We start from the raw sequence: 21,049 nt of genomic DNA, 5'->3' as shown, positions 1-21,049 counted from the left end.
TTTCAGTGCTGCATCACACCTAGTATCCCTGGCTTTACCCTCCTTGCTGACTTGATATAAGCCTATGATCAGAGTTTTCCGGAGCTTGCTCGGATTTAGCAATTTTTCCCCCCAATAACAACATTATCTTGATTTAGGCGCTCACTACACAAAACTTGAAAGAAGCGTTGCAATGGGTTATGGGGTTGTTTACGGGGCATTTGGGGCCGCAGGGAACCTCTCCTTCCATACAATATCAACACTAAGTTATGAGACGGTTAACCTTTTGCTTAGTCCTTGTGTGTTTTATTTCCCAGTTAGGCTCCGTGCCAACTTCTGGTGACGCGACGTTTAGAAGTTCATCCGATCGCAATGCTCCCTGAACAATCCCAGTCTTCGGCAACCAGGAGCGATGCGGATCGGAGACCGCGCTGAACCAAGTAACTGATTGAAACGCGCTCGACTACCCGGCCACATTTCCAGCGGGAATAATATGAGAAAGGAGAGTACAAAGTGCACGGAGATTCGGGAGTCGCGGCCGCCATGCGCGTATTCAAAGCCATGAGTGTGCAGTCCCTTCTGCCAGTGTTTTGGATCTTCCAGACCAGGGTCCTGAGCGCAGGTGAGCCAGGTTGGGGGTGGGGGGTGGTCAGGGAAATGGGATTAATTGCCCTTTATATTTCAGACACTGAAGACAAACATCAGCAGTGGGAAGGATACCGAATTAGCCGAAGTTCCGGATCGCAAAAGTGTAGATAGGGAAAGAGTGTTCATTTATTTAAGTGAAAAGTTAGATACATTGAGCAGATTTTAAAAAAAATAATACACGGGCAGGTGCAGACTTTCCGAGTAGAGACTGTCTTGAGTTTATAATAAGATGGGTATTAATGCGGGTGTCAGGTCCCTGTTGAGACGCAGTGTTAATCACCACCTCATGCTGAAATCTGAGAATTTTACCTCCACCCAGAAACAGAAGCCTCCTCCACCCTGGAGCGGCAGCGTGTGGAATCTCGTTTAATACTTTTAATTATGGCAGTGGAAATTTTAGGATTTCTTTAGGGATGAGATCGCACTGATGCCAACTATTCGGGTTAACGTTGAGCTCCCTGTACTACTGAACCGTTCTGTTGGGGTGTTTGGATTATAACCGTCCAGCCTGAAGCAGGAAAATTGAAATCGAAGATTGGGGACGCGGAGTTTTAAATCTGAGTCAAACTCCCCACTCTCCTGCATAGAGGCTCACTCTACAAATGTGACTGATGAACTGCCACACAAGTAATTCTGAACACAATTAGAAAATATGGTCAACACATAGGTATGGAAAACTAATTTACAGTCCGTTACGCGCTGGCGCTCAGGGCGGCAATGAAGGTCCCCATCTCTGTTCATACGGTTGCGCACAGATACAGAAGGACTCCCGGAACTAGTTTGTTTTACTAGTTGTGGTTGTTAGCCCTGCGCTGAACCCCCGAACCTTGAGAACCGGTGGACCACTCTAAGTCTGGCCTCTACCCTTCAACCTGCTTGGCATGGGTGACCCTACCAAGAGACAAAGCGTAAAGCCCTGACTCCAGCCAACGTATCTCTCCGCGTCATTGAGGCACGCAAGCCTCCAAAGCCTACGACCAGGTTGTGGTCCCCGTGGAGCGTAGGCATGGAATGGGGATTAGTTAAAGGATAGAAACTTTGGAATAAATAGGTCACCTTTTGGGAATCGGGAGCCTGTAATTAGAGGGACGCCAGGAGTATCATTAGACATAAGATATGCGAGCTTAGTTGCGTCATTCAAGTCTGCTCCACATCTGGAGCGGTAGCTGTTCACAGGTTATTTCTGTAATCTGGATGAGTATTGATTATATTAAGTATAATATAATCAAATTTCTGCTGATATAAAGCTGGGTGGCAATGGGAATTGTGAGTAGGGTTTAGAAAGGCACAGGAGATAGAATATATGAATCCATTTTGGTTGAGGAAATAGGAAGTTAGAGATGGAAAGACTTTGGTGTTGAGAGGCTCCTGACTGTGCTCATATACGAATCACGCAGGTTCAGCAGGCAATCATTATTTTTATAGTTACTAAGAATCTGAGTCAAAGAGCTGCGACCACTTGCTCCAGTTACATAGAGCCCAGCTGGATATTACGCACAAGTATGATATTCCTACCTCAGTGGCGATATGCCTGTGACAAAGAGGGCGAAACAAAGGTTCACCAGACTGGGGTGGAAGCTTTGTTGTCTGAAGAGAGATTGAGCAATGACTGCACTCTTTGAAGTTTAGAAGCAGAAGTAGTGTTCTTATATGCCATTCCTACCGGCTTTGAGGGCAATTGCATTGTTAATAATGCAGCATCAACTATACACTTATCCATCGGGCTCCTGAACCGGAGTGGATAACTTCACTCACCTTAACGCGGAACTAATCGCCGAACGCAGTCCACAGACTCTCCAACGCGTGTTCTGTGTTATTTATTTATTTGTTGTCATTTTGTATCTGCACAGCTTGTCTTATCTCACACATTGGCTGCTTGTCAGCCTTCGTGGGTGGGTTTTCAATGATTCTACTGCACTTCTTTGTCCCGCTGCGAATGCCCGCAAGAAAGTTAATTTCAAGGTAGTATACGGTGACGTATCCGTACTTTCTAACTCATTTACTTTGAACTTGGGCTTCCATCATTTCCCCGGCCGGGCAGTGGGGGCCATCACGCAGTATATTCACGTTGGAAATGAGAAGGAGTCGAGTCACGTGTGCAGGAAAATAATGGTGCTTTAAAAGATCAGCCGTGGTGTTATTGAATGGTGGAGCGGGCGCCACGGGCTGCGTATGGTGCAAGCGCTTCCTTTATGTTGTAAGGGAGAAGAGTGAAATCAGGAAGTTTTATTTCATATACAAAAGCCAGCATCCCCCCCGCCCCCACCCCGCAATCTTATAAATTGCAGTGAGTTCGGATCCAAAGCTGCCAAGCACAGCCATGTTAACCCCTTAATTCCCGGCATCATCCTCGTGAACATCCTCTGGACTCTCTCCTTTCTGAGATATGGGGCTCAAAACGTTCGACAATACTCCAAGTGCGTCCTAACTATAAAGCTTCAGCATTATCCGCTCCGTGCAGCCCGGAAGCGGTAAGAAAGACTGCTGCAGCCTCCCGTTCTTTTCACCCACCCCCCCAACAGTTTTCCATCTCGGACCCTGTGCCCGCTCTGTGGTCCCGAAGTGGGATAGACTCGCCTAATTCTTCTCCTATGGCTGACGGTCTTATGATCTTAGTTCTGGTAACATTCCCCCACCCCCTCCCCTCCCACGTAACGCAGCGGAAGGTGCGCAGTTCCTAGTCGTTGCTGATTGACGAGATCACCCGCCTCACTCCGGCAAAATTCCAGCGCTGGTCCTAGACCAAACCCCCATTAACTGGGGCCCCGGTTGTCTTGTCGTCTGATTATCATCGATCCTATTGCGATTTTTTTTTTGTTTCATCTTCATAGAGCTGACTCTTCACCAGGTTAGCTAGCTCCGCCTGGAGAAGAGGACCAGATGGAGGTACTTCGCGGAACTGGAGGATAAATGTCTCGAAATCCTCAGAACGATTTAACGTGCGAACTCAGTCGCTGCATCTCACCCGGTGTCACTTTGAGAAGCTGGTTGAAACGCTAAGCGGCCCTTAGTTAGCTTCAATGTAATTCAAGCTATTTGAGCTCCGTGCCAGAAAGCTGGCAGCGAACTCTCGGCGACGTTAATGCCCCGAGTTTAGGAATGTACTGGCTCCACACAAGTTATAAACTGTGTGGCTCATTGTCTAGGCGATCCTTCGCTGTGATATTGGAATGCAGAGAGACTATTCTCGGCCAGCGAGTGTACTCCAGTGAGCAGAATTAGAAAGGATCATTAACTCAAGTGAAACTCCGTTTCTCCAGAAATCAAAATTCTGTCAGAGGCTGACACCTGATAAATCCCATTATATTATATTATATTACCATTATATTACTACCAATTTCCAGTTTCTCACCAAGATACATTTTGGAATTCAAGATATCAATCATTTTCCATTTAATGAACAGCACTTGGACTTTCCACCCACCTGGTGAGACCTCATTCCTAGTCATTAGCAAGGCAGGAAATGGCTCAAAGAGCAGAATATTTAAACATTAAACTCTAGTTGAGCTTCTCAATAAATGTGCACAAGGCTATACGATAATGGAGTAGAATTGAGTCTGCTCCATTATCTGAGACTGCTCGGCCATTATATCGTGGCTGATTTACTATCCCTCTCAACCCCATGCCTGTTCCTGCAACCTTTGATGCCCTGACTAATCAAGAATCTGTCCAACCTCCTCTTTCAATATACCAGATGACTTGGACACCGCAGATGCAACGTGCTGGTGGCCTCTGCCACAGAGGCAAATTGGTTGGTGGTGGAACGCACTGGAATTGTTTTATTGTTGTCACATATACTGGAGAGCAGTGAAAAGCTTGTCTTGCATACTGTTTTTACAGATCCATTCATTACACAAAGGTACATGGTAAAACCACAACAGAATGCAGAACGAACTGCAACAGATTGCATGCAGAGGACAAGGTTCAAGATCATAATGAGGTAGATTGCAAGGTCAAGAGTTCGCAAAAGAGTTTTTGAGAATATTTTTACTTGAACACTCAAACGTAAACTGGGAAAACCGTGATTTGGAATCAACATTTCAAATATGAGTTTTGACAGCTTCGTATCCCATTGTATTAAAGAAATGAAGAGCAGCAAGGTTAACCAACACCAGTCACTAGTTATAGAGTATAGCATGTGGGATAGTGATGTGGTGTTGCCTTTTCTGGAGAAACAAGTAATGAATGATGCATACAAAATTCTGGAGGAACTCGGCAAGTCAGGCAACATCAACTGTCGATGTTTTGGGCTGAGACCCTTCAGCAGTTCTATGTGAACTTGAAGCCAAATATACACTTAGTGGCCACTTTATCAGGTACACTGTACACTTGCTCGTCAGTGCAAATACCTAATTAGCCATTTATGTCGCAGCATAAAAGCATGCAGACATGGTGAAGAGGTTCAGTTACTGTTCAGACCAAACATCAGAAGAGGGAAGAACTGTGACCTGAGTGACTTTGACCGTGGAATGATCATTGGTATCAAATGATGTGGTTTGAGTATCTCAGAAACCGCTTATCTCCTGCAACTTACACACACACACAATCTCTGCGGTTTAGAGAGAGTGGTGCAAAAACACAGAGAAACATCCAGTTCTGTTTTTAGAAAATGCCTTGTCAATGAGAGAGGTCTCAGGAGAAGGGCCAGACTGGTTCAAGGTGACAGCGACTCTAATAACCAGAGTGTCACAACAGTGGTGTGCGGAAGAGCGTCTCTGAAAGCACAACACATCAAACCTTGAAGTGGATGGGCTACAGCACTAGGAAAGAATGAACATACACACTGGCCTAATAAAGTGGCTACTGAGTGTACATGGAGCCAGAAGCTATGCACAACCTTGAAAGAACTCATTTTTAAATTTTAGAAAATCTGTCATTGAAAGCAATTCAGCAGATTGCTGAAAGAGATCCCTTTGTTGCAAAACAGTGTGCAACTCAGAGTTTCTGACTCACAACTCTGGTAATTTGGGTTTGTTCCTCACTTGTGATGTTGCCGGGTGCTCCAGTTCCCTCTCACATCCCATAGGTTTGCTAATTAGTAGGCTAATTGCCCCTGTGAGTTGCCTTTAGTATCAGTAGTCCTGTGTCTATGCTGTGCCTCTCTGACTCAACCCACAGTTCAGAGAAAGACAAGTGGGATATCTTTGAAAGTGTTATGCTGAGCATAATGATTAAATGTATTACTAAATCCAAAAGATTAATCTCACCCAAGATGATTTTAAAAACACATTTAAAGAGAAGTTAACAAATAGATAATCTAAAGAAGTTTTGCAAAATAATATCAAGTGAGCTTCAGTTGAATTATTATTTTAAAAATCGTCACCAAATGTAAATTACTAAACTCAAAAATAAAAAAACCCATAACTGGCTGTTGGTGCGTGAATGAAATCAGAGAGCGGTACTGGTAGATACAAAGCAGCTTCTTTATTATTCGACAAAACAAGATACAGCAGGCATCGTACAGAGACGCTTTCGGTGGAAAGGCCTGCTGACCCGACATGGGGCTCAGTATTTATTTGCTAAGCACGAAGAACAATCCATATTTACAAAGTAGAGACAATGCTTTCTTTTGAAGCTACATACAAACTTCATACCTTCTGACTCGCATCCATCCCACAGGCACCGGCAAGTCTGTGGACTGGGATTCACAGCTTCTAGGAATACATTGTTCCAAGTTAAATCCACAATACATTGTCAAGGAACAGAAGACTGGTAGCCAGAGCCATTTGCGAAATGTAAATAACCCAAACCCAAAAATCACTCTCACAGCTGCCTCAAAGGTGATGGTGCTCAAAAAGCTGAAACAAAAACAAACCTTGTTTGTTCAACATCCAATAAATTACTCTAGCAACCCACATATTTAACCCCAGCCTGATCACAGGACAATTTACAACATACAATTGATCTACTAACTGGTACGTTTTTGCACTGTGGGAGGAAATCAGAGCACCCGGAAGAAACCGGTGTGCTCATGGAAAGGAAATACGAACTTCTTACAGACAGTATCAGATTTGAACTGTGAACTCTAACTCCCAAGCAGTAAAAGTGTCACGCTAAACACTTACACTGCCGCGACTCCATGATAGGCCACACTTACTGTCAGGACGGTGGAGCAGGGATCCAATCGCAGACCCAGTACTGTGCACACAGTGATATTAATTGAGTAACAAATCCCGAGGTTCAAACAACATCAGCGTCAAAGTTCAGGCAGAGATGAAAATGTCCAGAGAAATCCAGACAGACAGACTCAGGAAAACTCACTGGCACAATCTGACGACAAGCAGGTGAAAACACAGGCCTGAAATACACTGAACAATAAACAGAGAGGCAGATGATAGGTGGAGCACAATGAGACACAGGTGGCAGCAATACAGGTAATAATGAGAAACAGGTGAGAGACGGAGTACTCAGTGATACAGGGGCTGGAGTGGAGCAGGAGTGGGGACAGGAGCACATGGCAATACAAAACCACAGACTGACAGCCAGGGGGAAACACAGAAAAAGACAGAGTTCAGCTGGAGGTACTGACACTTTCTTACATTTATGTCAATGGATTGAAAAATAGGGAGCGTATAGAAATTTAATAACATTTTAGATAATTGCATAATGTTATAACTATTAGGAGAGATAAATACGTGAGGACATGGCTTTAGGGTGAAAGGGGAAAGGGTTAGCAGAAACATCTTCACTCAGAGAGTGGTGGGAGTGTGGAACGAGTTGTAAGTGCAAGCTCACTCTTAAGTTTTAAGAATAAATTGGATAGATACATGGATGGGAGAGGTCTAGAGGGTTATGGACTGGGTGCAGGTCAATGGGACTAGCGGAATAAGGTTTTGGTACAGACTAGAAGGGCCAAATGGCCTGTTTTCTGTGCTGTAGTGTTCTATGGTTCTATATTTATTATCTGCTGAACGTGGCAGGTTTCTATGAAGTCAAGTGAATGTTACACAACATAGTAAAATCAATCAAGCCTAAGTCAATCAGACTGCAATTTCCTCTTGTCAGGTTGCCGCTGGAATACCACGTTATATCTAGGTCTGAGAAACAAGAAGTAACAGCAGTAAAAAGCCACAGAAGTATACTAAAGTATACTTAAAAAGGACGCAGTAGTGTAGTGGTTAGCACAACGCTTTACAGTACAGGCAACCCGGGTTCAATTCCTGCCGCTGCCTGTAAGGAGTTTGTACATTCTCCCTGTGACCGTGTGGGTTTCCTCTGGGTGCTCTTGTTTCCTCCCACAGTCCAAAGACAGACCAGTTGGTAGGTTCGTTGTTCATTGCAATTGTCCTGTGTTTAGGCCAGGGTTAAATGGGGGGGGGGGGGGGGGTTGCTGGGCAACACGGCTCAAAGGGCTGGAAGGGCCTATTCCTCACTGAGTCTCAGTAAATAAATAAAAAAAGATTAATTTTAATAAATAATTAAAACCCATGATTGTGATTTCGAACGTTAATCGTCTTACCGATTGTATGGGGCTTTGTTCCATAGTAATGGGACCAATAGTCGCATCAGTAATTACTTTGTTTTCAAGCCCACTTCTTGAAAGTGACTGTATCCCAGTGACCACAAGGTAAGGAGGGATACGTTATAAATTGCATGGTATTGAATGAATTGCTTGTACGGGTGCTCAGGGTGTGAGTCTCTGATCATCTGTATACAGTCAGATAGCTCATGTTGAATGAATCATGGGTATTTGTTTATCATTTACAATGCAATCACTTACAGTCTCTTGAAACCAATTATCTATCCATAACATGGTGATGAGTAAGCCTCTGAACCAGCTATGGAACTCTCAGTCCTGGTCTTTGTCCTCACTTCAATTGGCTGATCACAGTAATTATTTATTGTTACATATTTCTTTGCTTCCTCAGCTGCAAGTCTGTATTTAGCTCCCATTTTACAAACAAGGCGCATACATGCATCAAACTCAAATAGCTGCTGCTTTTTGGTGTTAGCTTTGATCCTCAATGCATCAGCAGGCTGTGGGTACATTGGCTGAAATATACAAAAACGCTATTGTTTTAAAGCTGTACTTACGGACTGCCCATTGTAGGAAGGGCGGTTCTGACAAGGGAGCAGGTGCAAGGTGCAGCACCAATCCTCAGCCTAGGAGAAGGCACTGTGGGATCCGGATACTCCTGTGCCCCATGGTTCTTCGGAAGACAAGAATTAGCCATAAAACCTGTCACTTATGATTGTTTTATTAAGAGGAGCTGAGACAACAAACGAACAAATCAGTCAGGATTATCTCACACTCAGACTAGAGAGAAACAAAATTACAGTGATAAAATTTAACTTATAAAAGAGCCAGATCCAAGCAGCATGACTGTAAACTAAGAAGTTTCCAGAAAATGCAAAGATTCATTTATTATCAAGGTATACAACTCTGAAATTCATCTCCTCTGGGTAGCCATGAAATCAAGAAAGAAAAGAAAGGCAGTGTGATCGTCAACCCCCAAATCCTTCGCCCTCCGCACAAAAAATCTGAACAAAATGAAACAGGCACATCGACCCAGAAATCCCTCCTCCCGCACAAAAAAAACACACCAAAATGGAACAGGCATATCAACCCCCAAAAAATTTAGAAAGGATCGGGCAAAAAATACACAATATAAAAAACTATAAGGCTGAGAAAAAAATCTATAGTGCAAGTCCACATCCAAAACACAGAAAACCTGGCAACACAGTCTGGGCACAGCGTCAAGCACTCCCCTCTCTGGTACAGACAGATCAAAGGAGAGGCAGCCGGTGCTCACCCTCCGCACTTGCCTCGATGCTTCAGTCTCCCTCAGCGCACCATGGAAGCTTTGATCGGCGAAACGGGGTCAAGCATCAGCTTGCGCCCTATCCCGCAGTCTGCCCACTACAAGGTTTGTGCACGCTGCCTCTGTCTCCCGGAATTATCTCGGAGACTGCAGAGTGCTGGAAAAAAAAGCAAACAATCTGCAAACAGCAAATCACAGGCTCCAGAATCACATTCAAGATGAAAAGCAAATGTAAGAGACATAAAAGAAGTGAAATATATAGTTTCATGATCTATCTGGAAGATGTCGACTGAAGGAGAATTGTACGCAGGCGCCACCTTGACCAGACGAAATACAGAAGCAACTATACCGTAATTACGGAAAATTCACTGATGTGTATATTGGCGATTATATAAAACTGGAAGCAAGCTGAGGAAAGTTAAAATACAGGAAAATGACAACTCCACAACCTAATCCAACAGCTCCAGACTGAACAAGAATGGAAACAAATGACTGCAGGGAAGAAGGTCTGGGGAAATACTCAGCAAAATCACAGCAAGGAGGCTGTCGAGAATACTCCGCTTACCCTTGTCACATTGTCAAATTCAGCTACATCACTTTCCCTTTTGTTTTAAAGATGTGTAATTATGCGCAGCAGGCATTCGCTTTTGTATAGGGTTCTCCACAATCACAGCTAATTAGATTATTCTAAATTGAAACAAATCTTGTAAACCATTTACATTAAGTTTTACACAGCTGGGCCTCTCAAAGAGAGATTAAAAAAGATGAATAATTAGGTAATCTGCTTTAGGAGTTTAAAGTGAGTTTGGACACCAGGGAAACAGTCTGCCCTTTGAATTGTCTCCCAGAACATTTGACACACGAAGTCTACAACTGTTTTGGTTACGTATACAGTATACGGCAGACCAGTTACAGTAGCTGTATTTATCTGGTACCCGTGTAAAATGACATGGGGCAGACCTAAGCAAATTCTTTGAGGACATTAATTGGTATTAACTTGAAAATCCCACCCATTGGACCACACAACTACCCACCGCAGGAAATGATGCAATGTTTTACTCTGTGCTGGGTTAGTGTGGAGATCCCTTATTCTGTGCCACACCTGCCATAGAAATACTTAATGCTAATATTGATGAATCTATTTCCTGCTCGTAGTATTCTCTACCTTATAAAGTACAACAGCAGAACGTCTTATTCACAAAAGAATATTCAGTATTCCTTTCCATTTTGTCCTGTTAACTTGAGAGGAATTGATACTTGCAACAATACAATAGCCAATAAGCAGTTATTTCTCCTAATACATCAGCTTATTTCATAAAACTATAAGAAAAGTTCCAAGCTAGACAAGATTGTCAGTTGAAAGTGTCCATAAATTTCCCAAATCATTAAATATTTGGTCTTGAAGAGAGCGAGTTATTTATACTGACTTTTTATTGTTTACGCCAGTTGAATTTGCAACACAATTAGCACAACACAGGAACTGCATAGAAAAGGTATTAGTTTGAAACAATGGGATTCGTTTCCACGTTCGACGGGAAATCGGATGTCCTTTGGGAATACATTCTTTGTACTATGCACAGAGTGACACGGGGAACATTAGATAGGCAAGGGTTCCCAAAATGGGTCCACAGACCCCTTGGTTAATGGTAAGGCTCTGTGGCATAAAGGTCGGGAACCTCTGAGACGGGGGAGAAAGCTTTCAAAGTGGGTTTTACTGACAGCTCAGTATCTAATACAGAGCATGCAAGGTAGGTTCAGTGCTTGAGTTCTTGGTCGTGTTCCAAGTTTAATGTATTTCCTTCAGCAAAAATCACTGGATGCTGGGAATTCTTATATAAAGCACAGGGAAGTTAAATTTAAACAAAAAAAATAACAATTTTACATCATAATCCAACAGTTTTAAGCTGAAAGACAAATATTTAAAGAGGATATGAGGGGTAGGCTTTTCCATGTGATGAGTATATGGGGAAAAAGCTGTCCGAGGAAGTGGTGGGGGTAGGTACAATTACAACATTTAAAAGGTATTTGGACAAGTTCATAGAAAGTAAATGCTTAGAGGGGTGTGGACCAAAATGCAGGCAAACGGAACAAGTTCAGGAAGGCAGCTTGACCAGCATGGATGTGTTGGGACGAAGGGCCTGTTGTATTACTTTGATTACTTCCTTTATGAGCAATTTATACGCCACAAAGGCCCTTTTTGTAATGTGAATAAATCAAGACTGCGTATCAAAATCAGAAACGATTGTGCTGCTGCTCTCCACTTCTCAGAATGACTGTTCTGAAGCCGGACTCACCGTTAAACACGGTCAAAAGTACGGCGATCCTGCGCCCGGTGCAGGCAGCAAATCGAGATCGGAATAAAATGAAAATATTGCAGGAGGCACTCAGCATGTCTAGCAGCAGCGAGATAAACCTTGGGTCACAGTCCATGCACTGATTGTGTTAACCTGCTTTCTACCTCACTACTAGGGTTTATTTTCCACTACGTATTTTAACTTGACTATTTAATAGACATATATATAGTTACTGTAATTAATTTTTTCTCTATATTTTTCATGTATTGCATTGTACTGCTGCCATAAAGTTAACAAATTTCACGACGTACGTCAGTGATATTAAACTTGACTCTGATTCTCCCATTTCTCCAGGGGCTGAGCACACTATAGAGGATGCAATGGGCCATATATCGGTGATATTAAACTTGACTCTGATTTTCCCATTTCTCCAGGGGCTGAACACACTATAGAGGATGCAGTGGGAGATCTACTCTTTGTGATGGACAGCTCTGGCAGTATCTTACCCTACGAATTCACAGGACTGAAAGAGTTTGTTGCTGATTTGCTGAAGCCTTTCACCATAGGCCCGGAGGATGTCCAGATCAGCTTCGTGCAAGTGAGTGATGACCCAGTGGTGGAGTTTCCATTTGGCAAGTACACGTCCATCACTGCCACGCAGTGGGCTATTCTGAACATGAAGCAGAAGCTGGGAGATACCAACACTGGCAAGGCATTAGCTCATGCCCAGGACACCATGTTCACGCAGAAGGGAGGAGCCAGACCAGATGTTCCAAAGGTGCTCGTGTGGCTGACAGATGGCGCGTCATCAGACGACATATCTCAGCCCATCAAGTTCCTGAAGGATCAGGGGGTGACAGTGTTCATCGTCAGTATAGGCAGGGGCAACTACATTGAGTTGAAAGCTGCCGCTAGTGAACCAACAGAGAGACGCTTATACTACGTAGATCCTGAGGATATGCACATTATTATGGAGGAGCTGCGTAACGAAATTCTAGGTATGTGTACATTGCTGTTACTTAATTCCACACAATCTTTCAGTTCGGTCACAACCATTCTGCTTTACTGGGCATGGAACATAGAAATCTACAGCACATTACAGGCCCTTCGGCCCACAATGTTGTGCCGACCATGTAACCTACTCTAGAAACTGCCTAGAATTTCCCTACCGCATAGCCCTCTATTTTTCTAAGCTCCATGTACCTATCTAAGAGGCTCTTAAAAGACCCTATTGTATCCACTTCCACCACTGTCGCTGGCAGTGCATTCCACACACCCACCACTCTGTGTGTGGAAAACTTACCCCTGACATCCCCTCAGTACCTACTTCCAAGCACCTTAAAACTTTGGGCATAATTTTGGGCCAGTAGGTGCAGCAGTGTTTCTAACCATGTCCTGGGACTCAGAATATAGACCTCTTATGATGGTAAAGACAGGAGAAAATCTGCAGATGCTGGAAGCCGGGAGAAACACACGCAAAGTGCTGGAGGAACTCTGTACCCCTTTCACACCCCTTCCATCCATGTGCCTATCCGGGCTTCTCTTATACGTTGAATGATTGAATTGAATGATCTTTATTGTCATTACACATAAGTACAATGAAACTCTGTTTGGCTTCCTCTCAGGCAATTAAATAAAGCGTTAGATAAAAACAAGACAGCAATAGAAAAACAGTATTAAATAGATAAGTAGCAGAAAATAAGTTGCAGCAGCACCAGAACGTCACAGTAATGCACAAAGTGCCGTTAGTGCGAGTATTTGAGTCACAGTTTCAGTCATTGTTCTGTGGGAGTGGTGTGATGGAGGCCACAGCTCTGGGGTAGAAGCTGTTCCTCAGTCTATTTGTTCTGGCTTTTAGTGTCCTGAACCTTTTGCTGGACGGCAGCGGGTCAAACAGGGAGTGGCCGGGGTGTGTGGTGTCTCTGGTTATGCTGATTGCTTTCCTCCTGAGTCTGCTGGAATAGACGGTGTCCAGTCCTGGGAGCTCCATCCTGACAATTCGCTGGGCCGCCTTCACCACACGATGCAGGTCTTGTCGCTCGGCGGCTGTGCAGTTGGCATACCACACTGTGTTGAAATCCAGCTCGCATGCACCACTTGTACTGGCAGCTCATTCCTCTCTCTGACAACCCTGAGTGAAGAAGTTTCCCCTCATCTTCCCCTTAAACTTTTCATCTTTCACCTTTGACCCATGACCTCTAGTTGTAGTCCCATCCAACCTCCGGAAAAAGCCTGCTTGCTTTTACCATCTACACCCCTCATAATTTTGTAGATGAGGCAGCATCTACAGAGAGAAATAAACTTCACTTGTCACCTGCCAGCTTCTCACTTCATTCCCCCTCTCTCAACCACACCTAACTTCACCTGTCACGTGCCAGCTTGTGCTCCTTCCCCTCCCCCCACCTTCTTATTCAGGCTTCTGCCCCCTTCCTTTCCAGACCCTCTTGGCCGGAAATATTGACGGTTTATTCCTATCCTTAGAGGCTGCCTGACCTGAGGGGTAAATGAAAGCAGGCTTTTTACACTGAGGTTGGGTGAGGCGAGAGCTACGGGTCTTGGGTTCAGGGTGAAAGGTGAAATGTTTAAGGGGAACGTGGGGGGGAGTATCTTCTTCACTCAGAGGGGTGTGAGAGGGTGGAATGAGCTGCCAGTGGAAATGGTGGTTCGATTTCAACGTTTATTTTTTATTTTATAGAGATATAGCGCGGAATGGACACTACAGCATGGAATAGCCGCCCAACAATACCCCGATCCCCGATTTAATCCTAGCCTAATCACAGGATAATTTACAATGATCAATTACCCTACTGACCGGTGTGCCTTTGGACTGTGGGAGGAAACCGGAGCACCTGGAGGAAACCCATGCGGTCACAGGGGTGGGAAACATACAACCTCCTTACAGGCAGCAACGGGAATTGGACCTGGGTTGCCTGCACTGTGGTTGCTAACCGCCACGCTACTGTGAGAAATTTGGATGGGCACATGGATGGGAGGGGTATAGAGGGCAATGGTCCAGGTGCAGGTCAATGGTGCTAGGCACAGTCTCGATGGGCTGAAGGGCCTTTTTCAGTACTGTAGGAAAAAAGTGTTAGCAAATTAGTTCAAATATTACTAATTGAAAGACTCCTCCAGGAGGAAAAGGAGATGTTAGAAAACAAAGTGTGGAGGCAAGAAAGGACAAGTTAGCGTGAGGAATAAAAAGAAAAAATGTAGGAAACAGGTTTCATTTATTACTCGTACAGCTGGTGTAATAGATGATAACAAAACATACAGCATGGTCTGTTTATAAAGTGCAAATAAGATCTGATAGCCATTTACTAAATAGCTCGGCTGAACCATCTGGAGCAGAATATTTTGCAGGCTTATCCAACCCGCCATCTTTGGGCACTTATGTGTGGAAAGATTAAAAAGATGCTGGAGATCAAATAGTTCTTGCAATATTTTGAGTCCCAGATTCCTAAAGATTGGTCATCTTGTGAGCTGCTGTTGCATTAAATACTTCTGGACCAGGTCCTCAAAGTGGGCATGAAGTTGGAGCTGGATAAATGAGTGTGCCTTTTAAATCACACTCCTGAGATGTGTGTGGTTCCCACTGTTTATTGTCCTTACGACGTGCTCTGGGGGTGATGGAGATTACCCATCCTTTCGAACTTCCACAGGGTTTAGAGTTCACGTTGTGATAGAACGTAGAACAGTGCAGACTCTTCGGTCCTCTGCATTGTGCTGACAATCGAACCCTCCCCTCCCACACAGCCCTCCATTTTTGTTTCATCCATGTGCCTAACTAAAAGCCTCTTAACTGTCCCTAATGTATCCACCTTTACTAGCAGATCATTCCACACACCTACTAATTTCTGTGTAAAGAAAATAAATTGCCTATGACATTCCACCCCCACCCCCTTCAGTGTGGCGCGTGGCCAAGTGGATAAGGCATCGGTCTAGTGATCTGAAGGTCACTGGTTCGAGCCTCAGCTGAGGCATCGTGTTGTGTCCTTGAGCAAGGCACTTAACCACACGTTGCTCTGCGACGACACCGGTGCCAAGTTGTATGGGTCCTAGTGCCCTTCCCTTAGACAACATCGGTGGCGTGGAGAGGGGAGACTTGCAGCTTGGGCAACTGCCGGTCTTCCATACAACCCTGCCCAGGTCTCAGTCATCATCGAAAATTGATGGACAGCTGAAGAAGAAGATATGAAAAGAAAACTAAACACCTTAAAGTTTTGCCCCCTAGTAGTCATTTCAGCCCTGGGAAAAAGTCTGGTCTCCACTCTCTCTATTCCTCTTATCATCCTGTATACTCCATCAAGTCATCTCTCATCCTCCTCTCCAAACCTCACTCAACCTATCCTCATAAAACATGCTGTCTTGTCCAGGCAGCTTCTTGACAGATCTCCCTCTGCACCCTCTCTAAAGCATCCATATTTTCCCAAAATGAGGTGACCAGAACTGAACATGATACTCCAAGTGTGGTCTAACCAGGGTCTTCTGGAGCTGCAACATTATTTTCTGGCTCTCGAGCTCAAACCCCAACCCTCCTTCTTAACACCAACTTTCACTGCAAACTTGAAGGATCTATGGCTGTGAAGCCCAGGATCCCTCTGTTCAATGTTAAGAATCCTGTCATTAATCCTGCTGTTAACCATGTGGCGTTATGTAAAGAACTCTGGGAATTTGACTTTGCAAAGATGAATGAATCTCTTTGTATGTCCAAGTTAATATATTTATGGAGAGAAATCTGGAGATGATGTGGATTCTGCGCTTTCCCAATCCAGGTGGTAGAGCTCCTGGGTTTGGGGGAAGTATTGGCAAGCAGTTGTCTTGTTGACAGTACATACCACAGCCTGTGTGGACCAGTGGAGGAGGGACTGGATGGTGGATGTGAAAACAATCGAGAAAACTGCTTTCTTGTGTTTGGTTTCCAGTTTCTTGGTTGGAGCTGAAACTTAACTCGTCATGGCATTCAACCGCATTTCTGGCTTTTACCTTACCGTGCCTCGCTGTAGTAGACTCTGGAAATATACTGAGCTTCCTGATCTCAAACAGGGCAATAATTAAATGTGTTTGATGAAATTGAAGTTTGGTGAGGAGGGGTTTACACCACGACTGGAAAATAGTCAATGTCAACAAAGAGAGGATCATCCTGGATTCTGACCATTATAATAATTAAATAGATTGATGCCGATGTTCAAAGTACACTTATTATCAAAGTATGTATACATTATACAACCTTGAGATTCGTCTCCTAACAGGCAGCCATGAAACAAAAAAACCAAAAAGAACCCATTAAATAGAAGGAAGGCCATCAAAGACCCAATGTGCAGAACGCAGGACATCGAAATCTACAGCAGCTTACAGGCCCTTCGGCCCACAATGCTGTGCTGACCACACAACCTACTCTAGAACCTGTTTAAAATTGCCCTACCGCATATCCCTCTATTTTTTTCTAAGCTCCATGTACCTACCTAAGAGTCTCTTAAAAGACTCTATTGTATCTGCCTCCACCACCGTCCTGGCAGTGCATTCCACGCACCCACCACTCTCTGTGTGAAAAACTTACCCCTGACATTCCCCTTGTACCTACTTCCAAGCACCTTAAAATGATGCCCCCTCATGCTAGCCTTTTCAGCCCTGGGAAAAAGCCTCTGACTAGCCACACGATCAATGCCTCATCATCTTATACACCTCTATCAGGTCACCTCTCATCCTCCGTCACTCCAAGGAGAAAAGGCCAAGTTCGCTCAGCCTGCTCTCATAAGGTACGCTCCCCAATCCAGGCAACGTCCTCGTAAGTCTCCTCTGCACTCTCTCTATAGTATCCAGAAAGAGAAAAAGAATCGCGCGAACAACAAACGCGAGCAAATGCCGCTCTGGACTGAAGACCACAAAGACAGACCTGTCCCCAGACCGTTAGCTCAGCGCAGAGCCGAGCAGCGGTGTCAATCAGCCCGTTACTTGCCAACCTTGGGGCATGAGGAACTACCTCATGAGTGAGATCCTAGGGCAAGAAGTGTGGGAGAAGCATAATCACTCATTGACCCTTTGGACTGAATGGTGCATCTTTCCACTGTAAATACAGTGCTTTATTATTTAATCATATCTCAGCAAATACTGCAAATATATCTAAGGAGTTTGCTGTGCATTAAAGCATTACCACATTTACAGCTATGTTCCTCAAATATAGTGTGTTATATCTATAACTGACACGTATTTGCTCTGCTTTGTAACACATATCCATGACTTTAATCTTTGATCAGGTCCCTCGTACTTGTTAATTTGCCACAGTGTTATATACTATGTACAGGAAAATGGATCTTTGATCTTAATTTGACGTGAATGAAACTGGCCGCTGATCCGCAATATGTTTGGAGGAAGGAGCAGAGAATTCAATTTAAATCTCATTCATCTAGTTCTAATCAGTCAGTAAGGTTAAAATGCCTTTCAATTATATTAATTTTGAGTGCTTTACACCAGAAGTATCATTATCTTCTTTCTCTTTAATATGTCCACCATTTTCCAGTAATGTCCTTTCCTTTTAACAAGTGTGTGAAAGGTTAACAAAGATTAATTACAATTGATTTTATCTCACGGACATTTTGCTTCATTGCATGACAAGATAATGTCTGAAGATCTTGTTCATTGCGTGAGAATCGCTTAATGAAAATGACTTCCTATTGAGTTAAAATTAAAGATTCCTGAAGAGCTTCCCCTCCATTTATATTTGCGGAGTTTTCAGCTGAGGTTGTCACTTAATTCCATCCAGTAATTCCTCCTTCACTCCCCGCCACCCAACTCCACCCACGTTCACCCTGTACAGAAAATCTGCTGTTTAATTTCTTCTACCCATCTGACCTGGTTACGATTCGACTTTTCAGTGCACAGAACAAAAGGACCTTATAGTAAAAAACGAAAGAATTTTACAGCGCTGAAGGTGGGAGAAAGTGAAAGTGCCCCAACATGCTTCCAAAAGTGTAATTAAACTGAAGAGACGATTTTTTAAAAAAACATTGTGTAAATACTGGTTTTAGGGAAGATAGTAGAAATGGAAATATTTACTGGGAAAATTGCGAACTCGGAGCCCAGTAAAGTCACGCCAGCCCATAGGTTGTCAGGTAGGATAAGAATGTAGACTAATCAGCTTCTTTGTTTGTTACAGAAGGTAACATCTTCAGTGCTGTTTCTACAGTTGTCAACAATTTTATGATGCCAGGGCATATAAAGGAAATGCTGGAAGTATTGGAGCAGAGCAGAAAGAACAGATTTCTCACAGAGTTGTAGGATTAGGAGTGAACAGACCATGAAGGGATTTAATCGCGATGCTGAGAATTTTAAATTTCAGCCGTTCCGGAGCAGCAGCCTATGTAAGGCAGAAAACACAGGAGCAGACTTAGGCCGTTCAGCCCATCGAGTCTGCTCCAGCATTCAGTCATGGCCGATTTATTAACCCTCTCAACCCCATTCCTCTGCCATCTCCCCGTAACTTTCATCCCCCTGACTAATCAAAAACCTATCAACTACCATGTAACTTCAAAAACTTTAAACTAATTCAAAGGAAGATGCGGGAGTCCGAAGACGTGAGTCTGACTTCACGTTTACTTAAAGCGAGGCGTGCATGGGGTAGAGTGATGACGTATTTTTACATCTAACCACAATGAATTAAGTAAACAAACAAGAATGCTTAATCAGACAATATATTTATATAATTAATCAAATATCACTGAAACATTAAATACACAACTCTCCCGCTTTAAACATACCCAACGACTTGGCCTCCAGAGCCATGAATTCCACAGATTCACCACACTCTGCCTAAAGAAATTCATCCTCGACTCCGTTCCAAAGGCGCGTCCTGCTTTAGAAGATGTGGATCAGCCAGCAGGAGAGGACAGAGCGGCGTAAACAAGACCTAGTGTGGTTTTGGGTACAAGCAGCTGTCTTTAACAGCATTAAGTTACCAGGAGCTCAGAGGTGGGAAGCCGTCCAGTAGTGTGATGAATTGAACTGGCAAGTACTTGCTCGGAAAATGAGGTGATATGTTGAGCGGTGGGTTGGAACCGTCGGCAAGAATATTAGACTCACAGAGCAGGAGAGTATGGATACAGGGCCTTCACACTTTAAGGTGACTGGAGGAAAGTACAGGGGGGATGTCAGAGGTAGCTTTTTTTAAAAACAGAGAGTAGTAGATGTGTGGAACGTACTGCGGGGGGTGTTGGTAGAAGCCGACACGCTTGGGACACTTAAGAAACTCTTAGGCACATGGTTGAAAGAAAAATGGAGGGCTATGTGGGAGGGAAGGGTTAGATTGATCTTGGAGTAGGTTAAAAGGCCGGCACCACATTGTGGGCCGAAGGGCCTGTACTGTTCTATGAGTCTATGTTGACCATGGTGTCCCCCCCCCCCAGCTAGTCCCAATTTCCTGTGTTCAGCCCGTACTCCCCCCCCCCCCCCCCCCCCCGGAAGTCCCACCTCTCCATGTACCCACCCAAGTGATTCTTGATCCTGTCCATGAATGTTCGATTTGGCCTTCTCAAAGAGCTACAGAAAAGAACTGTCGACTATCCAGGACCAATAGAGCAATAGTTTGTGAAAGGAATTGGCAGTGTCAGAGGAAGGTCAGAAGGTTTAGTGGACTAGGTCGAGTTGGATTTCATTGATATCCATATTCCCCCCCCTGCTTTGAAGGGGGATGGAATTCCATGGTCAGCAACCTCCTCCGTCCAAACCTTCTACTCATGATCTCCTTTCCCACCACGTTACCCAACCACCACCCTCTTCCTTGTTTTCTCTATTTCCTCCCAGCTATGGTTTACATAGAACATAGAACAGTACAGCACATTACAGGCCTTCGGCCCACAATGCTGTGCTGACCCTCAAACCCTGCCTCCCATATAACCCCCCACCTTAAATTCCTCCATATACCTGTCTAGTAGTCTCTTAAACTTCACTAGTGTATCTGCCTCCACCACTGACTCAGGCAGTGCATTCCACGCACCAACCACTCTCTGAGTGAAAAACCTTCCTCTAATATCCCCCTTGATCTTCCCTCCCCTTACCTTAAAGCCATGTCCTCTTGTACTGAGCAGTGGTGCCCTGGGGAAGAGGCACTGGCTGTCCACTCTGTCTATTCCTCTCAATATAACAACCAGACTTCCAATCCAGTTCCAAACTTCTGACATTGTTTTTGCCAGTAAGTTAGAGAAGACCTTCGTTTGCCGGTCATTAACTGTCAGTCCCATTGCCTATCTTTGTGTGAGCTAGTCAAGGGCAACGTAGTTGAAAAGGAGGGGATTAAAACAGTTTTTTTTTGGAGGGGAGGGGGACTCCAAGGTTCCCTGCAAAGAGCAAGAGCCCCCTATTTAGTACCAGCTT

At 44.2% G+C, this 21,049-nt stretch overlaps 1 protein-coding gene across 2 annotated transcripts in view; it reads left to right on the top strand.

Moving 5' to 3' along the window:
• Positions 1–226: 226 nt before the first annotated feature.
• vwa1 (von Willebrand factor A domain containing 1) overlaps positions 227–21,049 on the top strand; it is a 52,783-nt gene continuing 31,960 nt past the window's right edge. The window contains exons 1-2 of one of the 2 annotated variants that reach the window (XM_073031907.1): positions 227–601; positions 12,118–12,681. In XM_073031907.1, coding sequence (XP_072888008.1) covers positions 523–601; positions 12,118–12,681 — 643 coding nt within the window. In that variant the 5' untranslated portion in view covers positions 227–522. The remainder of the gene's footprint in view (positions 602–12,117; positions 12,682–21,049) is intronic. The other variant, XM_073031906.1, reaches the window with a different exon arrangement.

Source organism: Hemitrygon akajei, chromosome 29, assembly GCF_048418815.1.
Source record: "Hemitrygon akajei chromosome 29, sHemAka1.3, whole genome shotgun sequence".
NCBI classification, from domain to species: domain Eukaryota; kingdom Metazoa; phylum Chordata; class Chondrichthyes; order Myliobatiformes; family Dasyatidae; genus Hemitrygon; species Hemitrygon akajei.
The sequence above is the reverse complement of the archived record's forward strand: the minus strand, read 5'-3'. Positions and strand labels throughout refer to the sequence as shown.